This window comes from Aphelocoma coerulescens, chromosome 5, assembly GCF_041296385.1.
Source record: "Aphelocoma coerulescens isolate FSJ_1873_10779 chromosome 5, UR_Acoe_1.0, whole genome shotgun sequence".
NCBI lineage: Eukaryota > Metazoa > Chordata > Aves > Passeriformes > Corvidae > Aphelocoma > Aphelocoma coerulescens.
This window is the reverse complement of record NC_091019.1, coordinates 50,708,162-50,730,106: the sequence shown is the minus strand read 5'-3', so window position 1 is coordinate 50,730,106 and position 21,945 is coordinate 50,708,162. Positions and strand designations below refer to the sequence as shown.

At 39.8% G+C, this 21,945-nt stretch overlaps 1 protein-coding gene across 1 annotated transcript in view; it reads right to left on the bottom strand.

Moving 5' to 3' along the window:
- TDP1 (tyrosyl-DNA phosphodiesterase 1) overlaps window positions 1-20,549 on the bottom strand; it is a 44,259-nt gene extending 23,710 nt beyond the window's left edge. Inside the window, exons 1-12 of the mRNA XM_069018063.1 lie at window positions 20,344-20,549; window positions 19,115-19,665; window positions 17,570-17,613; window positions 16,866-16,921; window positions 14,843-14,939; window positions 13,694-13,728; window positions 12,513-12,605; window positions 10,744-10,914; window positions 9,074-9,152; window positions 6,007-6,192; window positions 5,219-5,267; window positions 2,217-2,283 (exon numbers count right to left, since the gene is read on the bottom strand). Coding sequence (XP_068874164.1) covers window positions 2,217-2,283; window positions 5,219-5,267; window positions 6,007-6,192; window positions 9,074-9,152; window positions 10,744-10,914; window positions 12,513-12,605; window positions 13,694-13,728; window positions 14,843-14,939; window positions 16,866-16,921; window positions 17,570-17,613; window positions 19,115-19,661 — 1,424 coding nt within the window. The 5' untranslated portion in view covers window positions 19,662-19,665; window positions 20,344-20,549. The remainder of the gene's footprint in view (window positions 1-2,216; window positions 2,284-5,218; window positions 5,268-6,006; window positions 6,193-9,073; window positions 9,153-10,743; window positions 10,915-12,512; window positions 12,606-13,693; window positions 13,729-14,842; window positions 14,940-16,865; window positions 16,922-17,569; window positions 17,614-19,114; window positions 19,666-20,343) is intronic.
- Between the last annotated feature and the right edge of the window lie 1,396 nt (window positions 20,550-21,945).

The window sequence follows — 21,945 nt, the reverse complement described above, 5'->3', positions numbered from 1 at the left end:
AAACTTGCTCAAAATAACAAGCCATTGCTGGATTAATTCAGCATCAATGTTACAGAACTAAACTGTAAACAAGCAGTAAATATATGGATGTAACTGAAGGTATGCAGTCATGGCATTAAAAAGCACTTCTTGTTCAAACACAATACTTTATCTACTATGAAAGCTGATCAAATGTTCTGAAAGTAGCAATTAACAGAAATTATTAAGCATTGCAAACCTGTCCTCGTCAATTAGTAATACTTGAAGGAAAAACCAGCAATAATACCAGAGAGAAAACTCTGCAAATTACACTGTTTACACAGTAGCTAATCTAACATAGCAGTCTAGTAATCATTTGCTACAATCAGAAAAGTAAAATCAGCATTAAGTTTTGTCACATTATCCTTTTGAGAAATTACAGTTCAGAGCTGCATTATAGGTTAATACACTCAACTGGTGTAAGAGAGAAAAACAGCCCACAGACATTATAAAAATTACATACCTGGGGCAGACATCCTGCCTCTTCATGGGAGAGGCTACAGGACACCATTTTTCAACTCCATTAATCTCTCCCTACTTGCAAAAAGGAGTTATTCCTTCTCCTTTACTGTAAACATAAAAGGTTTGTGGTTTGTTTTTTTTTTTCCTTTCAGCTCTGGTAGAATCCCTAGTTTCCTTCTGGTTTCATACTATTTTCCAGTATGAAGAGGAATTTTCTGAATTCCTCTAATCCCTCCACTGCCCAAAGATTTGCATTATAGCAAGTCTTTAAAACAGCTCATCTTGTATTTACATCTATTGAAACCTGCTGTTTTCTGTGTGTCCCAGGTTCCATGGGTAAGAAGCTGCTGTCTGGCTGATGCCCTATGGTAAGAGTTTGCATGCAGGCACTCCTCAAGGGCTACTGCCCTGCATTATTGCAGGGTAAGGACCTGCATCTGAGTAGTTACTACAGAGCAATTGTGCAGGGCCACTGCCATCTGCAGCCAATTTAACAGATGAACTTGAAACAGCCCTTTTGCTGCCAGAGCAGGACCCTGTATGCCCAATAAGACAGGTCTGTGGGCATTTTCTGATTGAAAAGGAATAAATGAATGAATTATATCATTCTTAAGTAACTAAGTAAGAGACTAACTGAAAAAAGGTTACATCTTTTTTCTAGTAAGATTCTCACGAGGCATATGACTACTGAAATTAAGACTGCACAAGCACTCCCAGATTTATGATTTTCTTGCTTTTTGAATCATGACTGAACAATCCTGAAAGCTTCAAGTTGATTGCAGCTTTCTTCCTTTGCTGAATATGCTCAGAGGACACAGTTTAAAGGCAGGAGACAAAGTCTCACATGCTTTCTGCCTGAGCTCCATTCCTTAGACATTGACCAGGCAAGGCTCACAACAGCCATCGCCTTCACTCCAGAATGGAGATGATCTCTGCAACTAGCAATTCTATTTCAGTCCCCTGAATACATACCCAACTGAACACAATCTTACTTAGTAAATATTCTTACCAGAGCAACTTCTGCCTGGAAGAGTTAAAAGTTTCTGATGAAAGGAATGGGAAGTTGTGGTCTTGTAAGAGGTTACAAGTTTTATAAATTTTTTTTGATCTTCGCAAAACAACTTTTCCCATTGTTCTCCAAACACATCTAAGTTTTTAAAGATTCAGCCTGAGGGAGACATCTGGCATGGAATGTGTCAGACTGTTAGAATTTGGCACAACCAGTAGCATGTGGAAATAGAAGTTCTTAATAGAAAATGTCAGGCATCTTTAACAAAAGATATTGCCATAAGGGACCAAGAATTTTTGCAGCTGGACTGCTACACTTAGAAGAAAAAAATAAAGCAACCACCAAAAAAAGCCTTCCTAATCCTGTTGTGGTTCAGTTGAAATCCTATTAATAAAGAGGCACAAGTAGGGAAAGTGAAATACAACTCAAGTTAAAAAAAAAGGAGTAACATTATTCCAGTTCAGAGAAGGAAACCTTAAATAAAAGTTTACAGAAACCTAAATCCAGTAGCAACATTAGCCCATATAATTTTTATAGGTAAACAGCATGTTTTCTACTGTTGGACGTAAGACACAGCAGATAAGGAACTAAAGGCCTTTATTTTAAGGAGTTTAAGAATATCATACTTGTAATGACTTCAACTTATTTGCTGTTAACACTCAAACATTACAGCACTGTAACTTTAAACATACAGTCCCAAAACCCCAAAGAATTGAGTTCTACTTACTGAAAATAGGAATGCAACCACAGCTGTTTCTGTGCTGTCTGTATACTGTACGGAAGTGAGCCACCAGCTTAAGAAAAAAAACAGAACATGTACATTTATTTTTTGAAAGACATTCTAAAAGCAGCAGGCATCTTGAGGAATAAGCTATGTGGGCTACCTTCATGACTTACTTTCAGGAAATTGTGAAATGCTCCAGTAATATAAAATGGTATATACTTGCTGGAGTTTTTTCCATTCTTATAATTTAGCAAGTTCCTAAACACTACACAGCATATTTACACTAGGAAAAAGAGAAACTATACAGGGAGAATTATGGGTAGTTTTTTTTATATGATACTACTTGACATCAACAGATTTGAATCGTTACCCATACAAACTATAAAGAGGAAATAAAACAAGCAGGTTTCAGGAGTAAGAACAAACGTACCAAACCACAAACAATGTTATTTTAAAAAGCAAGTACTTCTATGATGAAATTTTATTTGTATTGATTTGGCCTTTGGCTAATGCACCTTGTGATTTCTTGAAATGGATTTAACAAAGAAAAATCAGCCAGGCATACTGAATTATATTAGTGTTGTGTAGTAAAAGCATGATGCAAAGCCTCCTCTATTCAAAATGTCCTAGAAGATGCCATAAGAACCCATTACAAAAGCTTTACTGCTCTCAGGAATGCACTAACTGCTGTTCATTTGCACAAACACAGAATTGTGTAATTCACCAAGTTATTTCACAATGTGAAAGAAATTACAGTAAGAAGTCACTGGGTTGTAAATAACCAGAAGTATTTAAAGACATGCTAACTTAATTCTGGGAACCACAGATACCTATGAATTCTCTGGCTGCAATTTCTACGTATGTCCAAACACTAATCAGAAGAAAGACAAAGACTGCTGAAAACATTAATGCTAGCTCCATGCTCAAAATCCACCAGCGTTAGAATTCAAAAACTACTCTCCTGCATAGGAGCATAGGCATCCAGCTTGGAATAGGAACACTTTTAATGATTCAGCAAAGCCAAAGAACCACTGAAGTTTCTTGAAAGCACCCTCTGGAGATCATCTAGAACAATTTCATGCTCAAAGCAGGGCTGAACAGAGCACACAGTACAACACTCTTCAGTACAGTATCCTGTCAGGTTTTGAGTACGTTCAAAAACAGAAACTCTACAACCTATGAGCAACCTATTCCATTTAAACATCAGAAAACAATTTTGCTATAAGGGTAAGTTGAGATACAGGAGATTCCCATGTACATCCAATACCTTTTGTTCTTTCCCTGGTCACCATGCAAAGCATCTGCCTCTACTTTGCCTCTCCCTATAATTTACATTTATACACACTGGTAAGATTTCCCAGGAAAGCATTCTTCTCCAAGTTCCAAGAATTATCCAGCTCTCTCAGCCTCTCCTTGTATGACAGATGCTCCAATCCCTTATTCACCTTTGTGGCTTTTTGCAGTACTTGGTTCAGTATGTCCATATCTGTATTGTACTGTGAAGTCAACAACTAGACACAGCACTCCAGAAGCAGTCTTACCAGAGCTAAACAGAGAGGATGGGTCACTTCCTGGCAATGTACTTCCTAACACAGCCCAGGATTCAGCTGGCCTGCTTGCTACAAGGGTGCATTGCTGGCTTATCTTCAGCTTAGTGACCATCAGCACTACCTGGTCTTTTTCTGCAAAGCTGTTCACCCCTGGTTAGCCCCCAGCATGCGCTCATGCCTGGGGCTGCTCTTGCCCCAGCACAGTACTTTGCACTGCCCTCTGTCGCACTGCATGAGGTTGCTGTCTGCCCATTTCTCCAGCCTGCACAGTCCCTCTGACTGGCAGCACAATCACCCAATACATCAACTACTCCTCCTCAGCTTGCATTATCTGGAAACTCCCTACAGGTGTACTCTGCCCCACCACCAGGTCACTGATGAAGACATTAATGCATGACCCCAGTACCAGTGCTCGGCACACACCACCACTAGTGGCTGACCTCCTGCAGGCCTCTGTGCCAATGCTCACAGCCTCTGAGGCCTGCAGCTCAGCCAGTTTCCAATCTGCCCCACTTTCCACTCAATCCAGCCTGGACTTTATCACATCATTGTAATGATGTTAGAGAAGACAGAGCTGAAAGACAAAGTTAAGCTAAACAACATCTAGGGGCACTCCTCATGCATCAAGCCACTTATCACAGAAGGACACCAGGTTAATGAGGCATAATTTCTCCTTTAAAAATCTATGCTGACTACTCCGAGTCACCTTGTCTGCCACATGTTTGAAAATGGTTTCCAGGATTCCTTGTTCCATCACCTTCCCAAGGATCAAAGTGAGGCTGGCAGGCCTATAGGTCCCCAGATCCTCCTTCTTACCCTTCCCAAAGATAGGAAAGAATTCTCTTCTTTCAATACTCCTTAATCTCTTCCAATTGCTTTGACCTTTTGAAGACTTGCTTCTGAGTAACAGAAGCTTCCTTGTATGAGAATACTACAGTACCAATTCCTGTTTCAGGCAGGTTGAGGCTAAGCTTTTACAAATATAATAACTTCATGAAAATAAACATGTGAATACTGAACAAACAGTTGTATATTACAATATTAAAAAAAAAAGACCAATAAAACCTTAGCCTCCATTGTATCTGATGTGCAGAGTGACACTGAAATCAAAACAGAAGAACTTCACACATTCAAACCTGAATTTTCTGCCAAAATGAAATGATGGCTGGAGTAAGAGCAGTGGGCAAGAACTGTTGTTTTTCTACACAGTGACATATGAACACGGCTAGGACAGACAAACGTTACATACCAATGCCCACAAAGCCCTCTCTATTCAATTACAATAGGACAGCTGGAGTCAGAGCTCCAGCAAAAGTAACAGGATTATATTGGCACCCATTCTATCACATTCTCAGAAAGATGACAACTTCATCTTAAATGAACATCAACCACTAAAGTGATTTTGCAGGACATTATGACCACAAAAAGCAAATAAATGGGAATTCATCTGCTTACCAGGATAGCCTTCTAGACTTTGCCTCACATTGTTCACAGTAGGATAAACCTTCATGGAGGTAGAACGAAAAGTAACTTTAGTAACACTGCTCTAAATAGACAGGCTGTCAATTTTCAAACAAACACCTTTAAAGAAAACTTGAGAAAAAAGTAAGTATTAAAGGCTTCATTTTTCAAAATTAATAAAACTACACTGCAGCTTACAACTACATTTGTGCCAGTAACAGAGAAAGCCTAGTATTTTTACCACTCTTACAGAGCTAACCAAAATTAGCTAGCAAGTCTCAAGTAAAGCGTCCAAGTAGCCAAAGCTAGTTCTTAATCTTATTTTATGAGATTTTAGTCTTGTACCTCAAATATGAGATATGAATATGCAGGGACAATTAGCACACAGTAAAAACATAGTTTGACCATCATTTTTCCCTGATTTAACAAGCTCCGGCCACAAACTTTTCTGCTCCTCCCCTTAATTGTGCCAATAACCAAAGGTATTAATGACTAAGGATTCAGTTACATCTTAGTAGAAAAAACAGCTGCATCTACAAAACCTGATGGAAGACAAGCTATAGAATGAGAAGATAAGTTTTGATGAGATGATACATAATCTACTGTAATGAAGTTGGAAATTATGGTACATTTTTATAGCAAATCATACACAAGTGTCATATATATATCATGATGAAAACTCCATTACTGTCTTCCAAAAGTTAAAAGCAAACCAATGACAAAGATTTCCAAAACAAATGAATAAGTGTTAAATGAAGGTCACTACCATCTAAAAGACATACCAAATGAATTGGGACATCACATTTACGGAAAGCTGTCACACTGCTGCCTGCAGCTACCAGGCTCTCCTGGAACTCAGAGCACAGCCATTTGGACCCATCAGCTCCCATTGAACCGATGCTTGAGAACTGTCCAACAAGAGGCCAGGATTCCTGTGCTGGTACTGACAGAGCATGCTCCTTCAAAAGCTAGTGAGAGGAATTAAAGCACTGTTAAACTTCAACAGGCAAGGAATACCTTAATTAGTTTGATATCACTTTTGATATAGTAAATCCTCTATAATTCACTTTTGATAATGAAAGATCAACATTCATACTACATATTTAACTTTGTCATTAAAAAAAAAAAAAACAGGCTTTCCAAATACACTCACTTCAAAAAAGATTAAACATCAAGTTTTATCCAAAAGCACCAAAGCCAACCATTAAATAATGGGTGAAAAGAATGTTAGCAGCTCGAAAAACATGAAACATTAGCTTCAGAAGTTACAATAAATTAAACAACCAAATATTTTTTATATTTGGTGGTTTTTGGCCATAAAATTCCTCTTGCATCCTAAAGCCACAACACCCAGCTACAATTGATGCCTACAGTAAGAGGGAAAAAAAGAACAATTGAAGAGGAAACTGAAATGATCCTTTTAGAGGAATTCTTCAGCTGTGAATGGAATTTAAAGCCCCATTAAAAACAGATGGATATAGACAGATATTAAATTGTATGTAGTTGCCACCTTTACCCCACTCTAGATCAAACACACAATCTAATGGCTTCAGTCATCAATATAGCATCATCAGGTCTATCCGCATTGTCACTAAAAACCTTTTAAAATCACAGAAATATCTGCCACAAGATATTCTCCCTTACAGGCTTTTTCTGTCTTATTTTTTCTTCATTCTGTGTCTAACTACGCAAAAAAAAAATCAGACAACATGTACCAGAAAGGACAAGCTCTTAATGAGCAAAGGGATATCTGTAAGAGTAACCTAATGTTGAAAAGCAATGTGATACATAAATATTCTGTGTATCACAGAAGTTTGCCACAGACAGCAGTAGAACTCCATGTAAAATTCATGGCAGTAAATGAAATAATGCCACTTCAGCTGGAGGTGCAGGTCAAAAATTCTCCAATTATGAGAAGCATTTAATAGAGGAAAGAAATACCTCATCAAATTCTGAAAAAAAAACCCCTACCAAAAAACCAGACCCAAACAAGAAGGAGTAAAAAAACTTAATATATGCAATCTTGAAGATTTACCATTATGGCTTGCCTAAATAAACCTAAGACCTCTAGAGGCAAGAGAGTTCAACCATTAACGTAACACTTCATATTCGCCCCTAAACCATGTCCCTAAGTCCCACATCTACGCATCTGTTAAGTATCTTCAAGGAAGGTGACTCTACCACTTCCCTGGGCAGCTTGCTCCACTGGTTCATAGACTTTGAAGGAATTTTTCTTAATATCCAAACTATACCTCCCCAGGCACAACTTGAGGCCATTTCCTCTTGTCCTATCACTTGTTACCTGGAAGAAGAGACCAATCCCCACTCAGCTACAACCTCCTTTCAAGTAGCTGTAGAGAGCAGTAAGGTCTTCCTGAGCCTTTTTTCCTCCAGGCTTAACACCTCCAACTCCCTGAGCTGCTCCTCATCAGAACTATGCTTCAGACCCTTCCCCAGGTCTGTTGCCCTTCTGGACACAACACCTGAGCTGTGGCCTCACCGGTGCTCAGTACAGGGAGAAAATCACTGCCCTCATCCTGCTGGCCACATTACTGCTGACACAGAATGCCAGGATGCTACTGGCCTTCTTGGCCACATGCTGGCTCATGTCCAGCTGTTGTCAACCAGCACCTCCAGGTCCTTTTCCACTGGGCAGCTTCCCAGCCACTCTGCCCCCAGGCTGCAGTGCTGCATGGGGTTGCTGTGACTCAAGTGCAACACCCAGCACATGGTCTGGTTGAACCTCATACTTCACTCACTCAGTCTTCACTCACTGATCCAGCCTGTCCAGATCCCTCTGTAGAGCCTTCCAACCCCGCAGCAGATCAACACTCCCCCCCAGCTTGGTGGGCTCAATAAGGAGCCCTGGGGAACCCACTTGTAACTGTCTGCCAGCAGGATGTAACTCCATTCACCACCACTCTCTGAGATCAGCCATCCAGCTGATTTTCTACCCATCAATGAGTGCACCCATCTAGGCCAGGAGGAGTCAGGAGAATTCTACATGAAACAGTGTCGAAGGTTTTACTAAAGTTCAGGTAGACAACATCCACAGCCTCTCCCTCACCCACTAGGCTGTCACAGAAGAAGACCAGGTTAGCCAAACAGGACCTGCCTTTCATACTCATGCTGACTGGGCCTAATGACCTGGTTATCCTGTACATTCAAGATGATCTGCTTCATAACCTTCCCTGGTACCAAGGTCAGACTTACAGGCATGTAGCTCCCTGTATCTTCCTTCCAACCCTTCTCATAAATGGGTGTCAGATTTGCCAACCTCCAGTCAACTGGGACCTCCCCAGTTAGCCAGAACTGCTGATAAATGACTGAAAGTGGCTCAGTGAGCACTTTTTCCAGCTCCCTCAGTGGATCCCATTTGGTCCCATGGACTTGTGTACACTTCAGTGTTGCAGAAGATTGTTGCCCAGTTCCCCTTGGGTTATGGGGGTTTCATTCCACTCCCTGTCCCTGTCTTCCAGCTTGGGGAGCTGGACACATGGAGAACAGGTCCTGCTATTAAAGACAGAGGCAAAGAAGGCATCAAGCACCTCAGCCTTTGCCTCAAGCTTTCTCACTATGTCTCCCCCTGCAACCAATAAATGACGGGGATTCTCATTAATCTCCTTTTGTTGCTAAAGTACTTATAAAAACATTTCAAATTGTCTTTTTCATCAGTAGACAGAGTAAGTTCTAAGTTGCAAGCTTATATATGTTATTGATAACTTTAACTGTAACAATGTATTAAAAGACCGATGACAGCTGGAAAAATCAGAAGGAACTGAAGAATGCTCTCCAAAATTCTATTTACATTTTAAAGGATATTAACAAAAAAGGTTACAGTTTTAATACCTTTCTGAGCCTAAGATGACCCCACTTTTCTTTATCACTGCCTTGATATCGTCCAGGGGTAGAACCAAGCAGATACACTCTAAAAAAAGAAAAAAAACAACAGAATTTTGTAGATCTGGAGTGCTTTGGTTTGTAAAGTAGCAAGGTATTTAAGTAAAACTTAGCAGCAAGATTGAACATGCAAGTGCAACCAGAAATATTTAATCTCTCTCATGTGTTTACAATACAAAGAAAACTAGATTTTCAGCTGTAAAATTTATTAACAGCATCCTATATGGCTGTCATGCACCATCAGGCTTTTCTACAGCCAAGACAAGAACTACATCTTTTTCAGTGTACAAAAATGCAGAAGATAGATGATGTTAGCAGTACACACAAATAGCTCGTTTGGCACATAACTGGGCATGTAATTTTGAGTAAAGCCAATCTATTGCTACAACCAAATCAGCTGATTCAGGTATGAGTTTCCATTTGGGCACCTAATAGTTCAGATGCAAAGTATAGCTTTTTCAACAGTCCTCCTAATAATGGGTTTAGTAACGTATTTGATTTTCCCCTGAAAACAGGGAAGAGACTTGCCCAAAGTCACAACAAACAGACACTTTAAGAAGCTGTTCCCTACTGCATGCATCTCATGGCTAACTTTATACACGACTGAACATCCCCTACAGTACATCAAATGGCCAGGAACCGATCCTTGTGCTAACAAGTGACTCTTTCCCAGCCCATGCATAAATGCCTATCAGCTACGGCTCAACTCATCTGTTAAGGCTCATGCTGATGATCAATGCAATCAGAGCAGCAGCTCAGGCTGTTAGCACACCTGATTATAAAGTACACACCTTTTTTATCCTCTCCAATCTTTTAGGACTCCATGTAAAGCTAAAAGCACTTTTTTATGTATAAACTAGACAACATTTCAGTCTCTATTTTCCACCACAGCATATGACCATTTTCAGCTTTTCTTTTCAACAACTTTTGGTCAGATCATAAAACAGCAATTAAGTTGCCAGGGAGAATTACACTTTCTGAGGTAAATGCTCATATTTAAGTGGAGCTACTTATTAGAAGTAAATTAAACATCCTGAATTATTTTTAAGTAGTATCAGCAGTGTGATACTAGAGAAGACTATTCCAAGACCAGTTAGACACAACACTGCCTACCAAAACCAATCCATGCCTGTTATAGGCAAAAATAATATAGATATGTGGATTCAACTTTGCCTTATGAATACAAGAGCCTATTTTGAATAAAATCCCCATTCCAGTAACATTTGTTTATATGATCACTCTTACATGACAAACCCAATACAACAGTTTTTTCCACTGGTAATTTTACTGGAGTAAATACTTGAGCCAGACTGGCTCAAATGAAACCAAGTCCTTATTACTTTACAGCTACTTTCTGAAAAGTTACTGCTGGTGCACCCTTCTTTCTTCTTTTAAAATGCATGCTTATAGGACTAGAAGTTGGCCAATTTGACAATCTACATAAGATAGATTTTTAAAAACCGCAAAAGGTTTGTCATGTTGAACACTTAAATCTGAAACAAGATTAGCTTACGAAACAAGCACAAGGTCTAACAGATCCTAACACAGATATTTAATTTTTAGAAAAAATTAAAAACAATCCGCACATGAAGTTACAAAAACCACAAGATTATATATACCTTGTCTCTGATAAATCATGTTCTTGAATCAGATTTATCCATTCCTTGAGTGCAGGAGAACTGTAAGCTGTCAAGTAACTTATTAAGTCAGATTTAAAATTAGTTGCAGATTCACCAGCAGAACCAGATGCTCCCTTAGGTAGCCTTGCATATAAAGGGCTTAGCCATATTCTTAAAAGAAGAAAAAGAAAAAAAAATCAGCCGTATAGACAAGGACACCACACATTTATAACACATGGGTTTAGTACGTGAGTAAAACACATGTGAAGGTCATTGTGATACTAACTATAGATGTCTTGTCTTTACATCTACAGAATCGACTCATACTTGAAATCATAAAACTAACACTTTCAAATGAAAATAACATTCTCATCATTTATCCACACATACATACAGTTACAGCTTTCACCACTGCTAAACTGGTCAGGCTCAGACTTACCAACCACCAGTCCTTTCATCAACATTTTCTATAGCAACAGAACACTGCAATGTGTTCTGCTGAACTACTGCTTTGTGCAACTGCATAGAAAAACACCAATTAACGCATCTGAAAGGTTTATGTAGTTTGAAGAGTAGTGCACAATGATATGTCACCTCTCAAGAACCTCCATCAGAGTAAAATGGGATGGGCACTATGCAGGGAAAACATTAAACATTTCTTCCCAGTCACACATTATTGGAGCCAAAGATTCCGCATTATCAACTTTACAATGTGTTGATACTATCCTTTGAAATTCAGAACCACCATATTGTGATACTGCATAGCACTGCAGTATGCAAAAGCTAAAAAAGAAAAATATTTCTGTTTGACAAGTAGGGGAACTTGTTAAGTATCCCAATAGGTATTTTCATGCCTTCTTAGCTTTCTAAAAAGCTAACTACCATAAGATACTAAAGCCATTCATAAGATTTAAAGGCAAAAAAAATCAGTGACTTTTTTTGCCACTCAAAGAGCTTGTCTCAGACAAGCAAAGTCTCAAAATTCTGCCATATTTAATGGCAGCAAAATGGATGTCAAAGTAACAGTAACTTCTGAGAAGCAACTTTCCATTAGTTTGAAGAAATTTTATACCCTGATTTATTGTCGTCATCTAACTAAAAAATTGCTCCCATAAAAATAGCCAAAACACTGAAGACATTGAGGACCCTTATATTAACGTGCCACATAATCCTGTTTTTTGTGCTCCCAACAAAACTATGTCCCAAGGTGGTCATTCAGTTTAAAAACTTCTTCCAAGAAAATAAAACAGAAAAAAATTCCTTCTCAGGAAAGGATACTGGGCAAATACTAGGTCATCTACTGCATTACAGAACCAACAGTGCCCAACACTTATCAGACTACATTCTAGATACAGTCACAACAAAACCAGATCATTTGCACATCCACATTATTCTTGCAGTATTAAGATAATTTTTAAATAGCTGCTTCAGATCTATATAAATGGTACTTTATAGCTAAGAAGTTTTTTCATAAAGAGACAGCACAGCACAATAAAATTTTATATCAGTCAGACTGATTTGAAGCTATCAGCCAGCTGGGAACAGAGTTTTGTTTACAGAAAAAAGCAAGTAGAGCTCAGACTTAGCTACCAGCATTCTAAGCTCAACTTTTAAATTTTTTTTTTTTTTTTTTTTTTTTTTTTGCAAAGCTCTATTTTAGGAGCATAAGGCTTGCAATACTAGATCACCTGACCTAGTATCCCATCTCCAGCATTAGCAAACACCTATGGAAAGTACTAAATATACACCTGCTAGAGATCGTTGCTTACCCCTGAGTTTTCTGGTGCCAATCTTCAGCAATAAGATTGGATGTATGTATTACAACTCGAAGACCTTCTTCATATAGCAACAACATCATTTTCCTTTAAAAAAGGATACATAAGTCTTCATCTATTTCAAGTACAATGAGAGCAGGAGATAAATTAGCAATTCATTAAAAAGTCCCAAGGTAATTATTTTCAAAAATCTGCTGTGTATCATGCAAGCATTTATACTTCAATTCATGTGCATGCCAAGCTCACATAGCAGTCATTAGACTACTCCCATTTATTTTATTCCAGAGTACAGCTTAACATTTCATGCAACTGATTACCCACAGCAAAATGAATGCATGCAGAACACTTCCTGTACCTGCAGAGTTCTTCATATAAACTTATCTCTTTGCAGGTAGTTAGAAAAAGAATTAAGGAACACTGAAAGGCCTTTACTTATAGCTGAATTTATTAAAACCTAGTTACCTCCCCTTAAACTGACTTTCACTTTAAAAGAAAGTATGTATGTAGCTAACCATTGAGATGGCAAAAAAGCTATTTATTCATAACTCTTAACTCAAGCTACAGCACAAAGGAATTTTAAAACTAGTAACTGAGATAAACATGCATATCTGTATTTTTTGTAACAAAACTGCTCAAATTTCCCTATCCAAGTTTTCATTAGCTGTGTAAAGACAGCATATCCACATGATCCCAAAGGATGAGATCTGAAGCCCAAACTGAACCCAGAAAATCTCTGCTAAAATATAAGATTAAATCTGTTCTTATCTGTAGCTTTCTACCTACAAAATTCACTTTGTGACATTTCTATAATATCCAATTCAAGCTTCTTCTTTGAGATGACCCCCAAATTTGCTAATTTCCAGATCCCCCACAGAAACTGAAAAACACGACCAGTAAATCAGTGCTGTGTCTGCCCTGCCTATGTGATCAAGTCTGCATTATAGTTTTGGTATTAAGGCATGAATTAAGAGCCAGGATCTGCAGTGCACCTGTCTTAGACCAGTTCAACTGTTTAACTTGCACAGCTTGTATCTACTCAATAGCTAAATTGTCTCATTAAACTAGAACAATCCTGTCATCTCTAAATATAAGATGTTTATGGAAGCTTTAAGACTCAACAATTTCTATGAAATCGAGTTTTGCTGCAGACCTTTCTGCTTCATAGTGTTACTTACGTATGGTGAGTTCCAAATGCAATATCCAGTTTAGCCTACAAAATTCAAAAGTTGATCATTAAAAATTGCTATTTTGCATTGCTTCTTAATTTTGTTTCATTTCACTGCTCTCTAGTGGACAGACCACAAAAATACATTATCTTCCTTCTCAATACTTCTAATGCACTCTCCACTTTCTACAAGCTAGACTTTAAATGGTAATGCAACTCTTGCTGGAACTGTTCCACAATTTGTATCTCTTACTAGCGGCATTTTCAGAAATAATCAGCAGAAAATAACTCAAGACTCCTGCTGGACACCAAGCTGAACAGAAGCCAGCAATGTGCCCTTGCACGAAAGATGACTACCAGGGACCTGGCCTGCATTAGAAGGAATGCTACCAGCAGGTCAAGGGAGGTGAACCTTCCCCACTGCTGAACACCAGCGAGACCACACCTGCAGTACTGGGTCCACCAATTCAACAGGAAACTCAGGATTACCAGACTGCTTCAGAGAGAACAAAATTCCAAGATCATTCTCCTCCTAACAAAGAGCACAAAGTCCCCATGATCATTAATATACTTCACCTGCCAAAATCTTGATATACTGGCAAGTTGCCATAGCCACATCCCTCCCCCAAGATGAAGCCAATTACTTCACGACTTAGGGACAGCAAAACAATGAACATAACATCAGAAATAAAATGGCATGTGCCAGGAAGTGTGCTCACAGCAATTTTAACAGTATTACTGAGATTATTTTTATCGTTTTCTTGTATAAAACATACTTGGAAAATAATAATTCTTTGATGAGATTTAAGATTGTAGTGACACTAGGACTAAGTTCTGTCTTTACACAAAAATAATGTTTCCTTTTCAGCCACTGTAAGAACTTGAGTGTAACATATTAGCGGAGAAGGTGAGCAGCTCTTCCATGAGCCCTGTGACATTTTCATGGGCAGCTGTTCTGTACAAACTATTGTGGGTGAAGCCTGCCATAATCACATCCAACCAGGATCACGGTTACCATGTTCCTATGGCCCTGGCACGGATATTCCTCAAAGTATAACAAAAAACTTCCCACATAAGGTGTTTCTTTTCATCAGTACAAAGACTTTGAGTGTGACAGATGGCTTAACTTTAACCAAAGGATGATACAAATGTTAATTACCTGACAAAAGCTAATATTCTCGTAAGGCCGTGCTTGTGCCATTAGTTCAGCTTTAGATTCTCTCTTCTCACCATGAACTATCAGCAATGGCTTCTTCCTTAAACAAAAGGAGATTACTATTAAAACATCAAGTAAATCAGCAACCAGTCTAAACCATTCCTTCACATAGCTATGACATCTGGCCCCTAAATCTCATAGCCCAGCAGAAAGATGGCACTGAAATCAATATGCCTTATTAACTAACTCAAAATAGCAGTAACTACAATAGAACCTCTAAAGAAAAGACACTGGAAAACAGGAAGTGTGTAGTAAAGCAGACACCAAAATAGAAACTCCTAATACAAGATCATGAATGAAACTTGTCCCTATGGCTGGAAACAGACAAATGTAAGCTCTCAAAAGCACTGATATACACAATGTGGATCTAAGACAATTTAGTAATTATTATCTTACAGAGAAGATGTGATAGGGAAAAGGGGAGAGCTAGGTCTATTCTGGCAGTAATTTGGTGTTCACCTAGAACTAAACTTCTGGTCCTGACAACCAGATCTAATGCGGAGGAAGGTGTGTTGCCTCCCTGGCGTCCAGGTAAGAGACGCCACCAAGAAAATTCCCACCTGGCTCAGCACACTGATTATTACGGGTTTTTCAAGCAAGTACCAACAAAATCCCGTAAGACTGCAGACAAAGAAGAGGGATGTCAGGGCCTTGGGACAACTGGTCAAGACATCTGGAGCACAAGTTATATTCTCTCCTGCCAGTTACAGGGAATGATGGCAGAAGATTGGGATAAACCCAACAAGTACAAGCAGTTAAAGACATAACCACAAGACAGGACTAAGAGGAGTCCCTTTGCACCCTCTAAGGGATATTGGCACACTCAAATACTTCTATAAAGCACCTGTATACCATAGAACAGGGAACAAACAGGAGGAACTGGAGATCTGTGTGCAGTCATAGGGTTTTGATCTCATTGCAATTACAGAGACATAGCAGGATAGCTCACACAACTGGAATATTGTCTTGAAGGGCTACATGTGGTTTAGGAAAGATAGGAAGGTGCAGTAGTGGAGTTGCCCTCTACATGAGGCAACATTTGGAACATATCAATCAGGACATTATGAGTTAGGATAAATGAGCAGACAAGTAAGGGTGACACTGTTGTGGGTGTTTGCTGCAGGCCATCTGATCAGGAGGACTAAGTGGATGAGGACTTCTACAAGCAGCAGTATGAGCAGCCTCAGAGCCACAGGTCCTGGTTCGTGTGGGGGACTAACTACCCTGACATGTTGGAGAAGCAACACAGCAAAGCATGAACAGTCCAAGAAGTTCCTCGAGAGCATTGATGACAGCTTTCGTACATATGTAGTGGAGGATCCCACAAGGAATGGTGTGCTGCTCAACCCAAAATGGTCCCTTCCAGCCTTATCCACTGTAATTCTGTGAACTCTGGTTCTACTGCTCTTCCAGTAAAATGAAAGAAAAAAAAAAAAGGCAACACAGTATATGCTCACTTCATCTGCAGGAGTTTGCAATTATCAGAAAGGAATTTCAAGCAAACGAGAACTGCTTTTATGACAATACCCATTAACTTACTACATCCTACCCATGAAACCATCCCGATCCTTTTCGTACAGTTTTCTTGTGCCCTTCCTTTCTCTTGCACTATCTGGCTCTTGACTCAGTAAAATGTATGGCAAAAAGCTTCTTGTTTCATCTTTATAGGTCATCTACTGCCCTGTCATTGTGGCCCACAATGGGACCTCCTCAGTGTTAACTAATAAAAATCAGAAACCAGCTATCCTGAACTCTGACCATTTAATAGTCTTGAAAAGAGTCAAGAAATCAGAGAACTACAACTGTGGAATAAGAGTAGAAAGAAAACTAAGAGTCTATGCATATCCAATTAGTAACAATCATCTGCTACTGCAAACAAGTGTTTATCATTCACTTATAACAGGACCTTGTATGAACAGAAATGATCTGGAAATTGCATAATTTCACCTTTGTAAAATAAACATACCTGAATTCCTGCGGGTACTGTCTTACAAGCCATCCCACATCAATACAGTAATTAAACTTGTATAGAAAAAGAAAACAGACTCATTAAAAAGCAAAAAAATTTGCTAGATCAGTGAACTACATCAAGTAAAGTCATCACACCCTACTGCTTCCATCTTATACAGCATATTCTAAAAACAGGTGTATTTTTGACTTTTACATCCTTCTTTTTTTTTCTCTTAACAATTCAAGAATGAATTTAAGTTTCTTAAAAGTGTGCATTAATGCTCATAAAATTTACCATCCAGGAAAAAAAAAAAGAATCACATGCACATCATGTAAAAGCTTAGGTTCAAGGATCATCTCTTTGCCACATGTCTATACCAAGAATGGTAGCAAAAGCTTCTAGGCAATAACAAAGATATCATTCCTAGATTGCAAGGTGGTTTTTCTTTAAAAACCCGTAATTTATATAAGCATAAATACACACTTTTCAGTTGCACATTCCTCAAAACCAGGAGAAAGTAGTCTTATAATTGCCTGCATTCTACAGCAGAACATAGGATGATTTTTGTATTTCAATAAATTGTTCAACAGTTGAAAACATTTAGAATTCCCTCTGTGTTTTAACAAGGTTCCCCCCTAATATCAGCTACGTGGCACAAGCACAAATTATCAAGTTTAAGGTTAATAAAGTGAAATCAGTTCAGCAAATAGGAAACTCACCTGGGCAGAAGATACAAGAGTTCCAAAAAGAGGAGACAAAATATCTATTAAAAATATTAAAGCATAAATAAATAAAAAAAGTTCAAGTAAACATTTTGCATCTCGAACAGTTTGATAGCTGCCACAGCACAAGGGCCAGATTGTTCATAGACTTGGTGTAACAGAGGTATTCACAAGTTTACTGTTCCAGGTATTCAAGTTACTGACTCTCCTGTGAATCACTTAGGATCACATGCTTATAAAAAGTATTAATCTTCTTAAAGCAAAAACAGGTTTCAAAAGCTGATTAGGAAAACGTCCAACATCATATTGAGAAAGGGACATTAAACTACTCTCTCCCCTATCGACTGGGCTTGAAGAACTGTGGCAGGGTAGCAGCAATAAGGGCATAGTTAATGCTTCTCTATCTGTTGCAGACTGATTGTAGGATATGTGAATCCATAGTTCAATCACAGTGACACAGGAAACTAAGCCAACTGGGAATTTATAACCTCAATAATTGAAGCACAGCACCAACTTGAAAACATGCCCAACAAGTAACTTCTAGGATGTGCAAAGTATTTAATACCTTAGCTCTACAGAAATCTGGTTTAGCAGGTTAAACAAACAAAAAATACTGCTGGTCCACTGGCTCAACTAATTACCTAGCAGGACTCCCAAAAGAGGACAGGCCAAAAGCCACAAATTCACAAAGCATACAAAAACATACTGCGGTAAAGCAACTGAAGTCTCTTGACACCAGCTATGCTCATAGGCATGAGGTGGAGGAAAAGTTACAACTTAATTGTATAGCTCTTAAGTAATTTGTTCTCCCTTTAAAGAACTACAATTTTTTTCTGCCTTATTTTATTGTATTTCTATACACAATTCTCTCATTAATACTTGTTTCTGATTCTGTCTTGTGATGTGTAGGATTTTATTTCTAACCACAGGGAAGTTTACAGCTGCACAAAGCTCTTCCCCCTTACATCAAACAACTACAGAGCATTCCTGAAGCATCAGTATTGCACACCGAAGACTTCACTCCATCTTGACTGATGGGCAGCTCTCTCCCAGCTGAATTTAAACGGACCCATGAATCCCAGACACAGAACTTCAGAAGTACTGCATCAAGTAATAGTGAACTACTAGATGCAAACCACTCAGCAGCATGCAGGCAAGTGCAAGTAACTACTCAGGCAGTTTTGCACCCAAGAATAGCACCCTTTTAAGTGCCACAAAGACAAGCAGTTTTCTCCAGACTAGCTCACAGGGAAAGCAGCAATAAGAAGCAGCATGACTTGCCTTGGCTAAACACACATTAGATTTCTGCAGTCTAACTCAAGTTACAACAAAATATTAGCAAATAATGCTTTATACACTATACTTCTAAAAGAGAAGGGTCCAGATAACAGAACCAATTTCTACAAACCTGTATATTTAGAATATGAAATCTCAGTGAAACCAAGAAATACATGCATTTAAAAATACCCACAAACTAAAAAAAAAAAAAAAATTCTCTTGCTTTCTCCCAAAAGCCTACTTCTGTAGAAGCCACTTGTTCACCTTTTATGTGCAGGGCTCCAGAATTATGGCTTTGTTCGATTCCACTGACTTTAGTGAGAAAAAACCTGAAAGGATTCCCTCCATTCACCAAATCCCAGATATCTTGGGCTTCACTGGATGTTTCATTATACTCCTCTTCTTTCAGATTCTCTGAGAGTTTGTCATCTTTGCAAAGATTCAAAGGATGCTCTTTGGGTGCATCACATTTTTCTTCTTTCACTGTTTCTCTGTGGGCATGCTTTTGCTCATCTTCAGGCTCTTCATCGCTACTAGAAAGACACCAACCTGAGCCTTCTTGGCTTAGTCTCTGTTTTACTGCTGGAGGTGTTTCTGTAGAAAGACTTTTATCAGTGAGCTTCAGGGGAGAAGCTTTTCTCTTGTGAGCAGCTTTCCTAGCTTCAGAGCACGGGTACTGTGGTCCACTTGTTGTACCACATGCAGCATCCGATACTGAAGATGTACATGGTTTTTCACTGTCAGAATTTTCCTCGGCGCTTTCATCACTGCTAGATACTGTCCATCTACCGTGTGCACCCTCCTGAAGCATGTTCCTAGGGATGAAAAAACAAAACACCAAACAAAAATTGTACGGTTTTGCTATGCTCAAGTCCGTCTCCCTTCCTAGTTCCCATTTCTTTATTACTAAGGAACCATGCTTTGGTATTTGACGGAATCTCCAGGAAAACTTCACAGTGTACAAGGCTCATTTCTGAGCCCGGGAAACAAAGAAACACGTGCAATGAGGGCAACCATCAAATGGGAAGCAGCTAATGTGAAAACCCGCGCATGGAAAACGGGCTAGGCTACGGACACCGATAGGAAAGCATTCTAAAAATTAGAGCTGTGATTTGCGCGATACAGCTATTTCCCTACGACTGAGCGATTCAGCGCGCTCTACTGAGAGGATTCAGGAGCTCAGGGCCGAGCCGGGGCGGCGCTTCCTGGCAGCCTCGGCGGGAACACTCCGGGACCGCGGCCTCCGTCCGTCACCCCCATGCCCCTCCGCCGCGCTTCCCCCGAAATGGCGGCGGCAGAACCCGGCCACCGCCGCCCCCACCGAGGGCCGTGCGGCCGCGACCGCGGCTCCCGCCGCCGCCCCACACAGAAGGCATGGGCCACGGCACCAACGAGCCCGGGCGGCCGCCCCGGCCCTGCAGCCCGGCGGGCCGCACACCGCTCGGCCCCACCGCCCGCCCTGCCCGCCGCGCTCCGCGGCCACCACCGCTCACTCATTCAGTGACTCGCAGTCAGTCCAGCGCCGCAGTAGCGCCCGCGATGGGGAGCGAGAGCAGGCCCAGGCCCGGGCCCGCCTTCCTCCCGCGCGGCCCCGCCCCTCCCCTCGAGCGGGTGGCGCGCGGCCGCCGTGAGGCGGTCAGGCGGCTCCGGGGGCTGCACCCGCCAAGGAGGCGCTCAGTGAGCGGAGTTTTTCTCACAGGCCTTTATTTGACCTTAATATTTATCATGGGCAGGTGCGGTATTTGCATAATGGCTTGTTCGGCGCGGTGTTAATGCCGTGCCTGAAGTGCCCCGCTAATGAGATAACTGCGTGAGGACTTCAGGAAGGAGTGGGAGGAAAGGAGGTGTAAAATTAATCAAAGGAGGAATGCGGCCCGCATCAAAGCGCACTTTGGCTTCTGCAGTGAACTGAGCGCTCGGTTCTCGTTACTCTAAATTTATTGTAAGCTTATGGCTGCAGTTAACAAATTCTGTAAGTGCCAGCACGCAATGAAATTAGCAGGCAGTAAAATTGGAAAAGCGTTACTGAAAATTTAGCTGGTTTGTGTAATTTTCTTAGTGCTTGTCCACAGAGTTGTGTATAATGCTTTTTCCTGAAATGCTCTGTGGATATACCATTCACTACTCTTAAGATATTGTGTTACCTACTCTTGCTGAAGGTCTTCTGTGGGAAAAGCTCTTAGAAAGGGTTGGATGGTTTTGTATGTTATGTGCATAGTTTCCTTCTCTAAGTATAGGCTCTGGAAACCCTTCTTTTCTAGAAGTACTTCAGAAAATTTGATGGTTTCTGACTACACTGGCATTGCACTCTATCCTCATCGTTCCTGCCAATGTACTGACTTAACTGAAAATTAAAGCTACCTGGTGTTTTGCAGGAAAATATTTACAGTCTTGTAGAAGCAAATTTAATGTGATTTGTTTTCTAGAAGTTTGTACTGTGTATTCTAAGTTTGCAAAAAGTTTTTTCATCATAAGCACATGTAGAAGTATGAAAAAATTTTACTTTAACCTAAAAATCCGTAACTGAATGGGCTCAGCCCATTTTCAATTTTACTGGAAGACAGTAGATGAATAGCGTTTATTCAACAAGTGCCTATTTTGTTTTTCCTGTAACAGTTAAGCAAAGTAAAAAATCCTAGGTTAGGTTTATTGGTTTTTAACGCATATCACTTTCTTTCTGTAGATTTTTGAAGCGTGCAGTGAAGATAGCAAAGGCTATTTAAGCAGAGAAGACTCTACAGTTGGTCTAGTAATGTTTTTTTGCTAGAAACTCTTAAAGGTATATACTTTTTCGTTTATGTTCTGAGGATCCGGCTTATAGATGTCTCATTGTTGAGAACACTGTGTAGTGATTGGTCTACACTAATTGGAGTGAATTGCTGTAGGTGTGGTAAACAGAAATACCTACAGATCCTGAAAGTAGTTTTCTATCTGCAGGTGTTTATTTAAAAAAAAAAAAGTCAACTCCTGCCTTTTCTGCTGAAGACTGTGATGAGCAGAAGGATGTATTGTATTTCATATGTGTACAAGACATATGAAGTACATTACTTACTGAGCTTGTTACTGGTTTTTATTAGTGCTAAGTTCAATTTCTT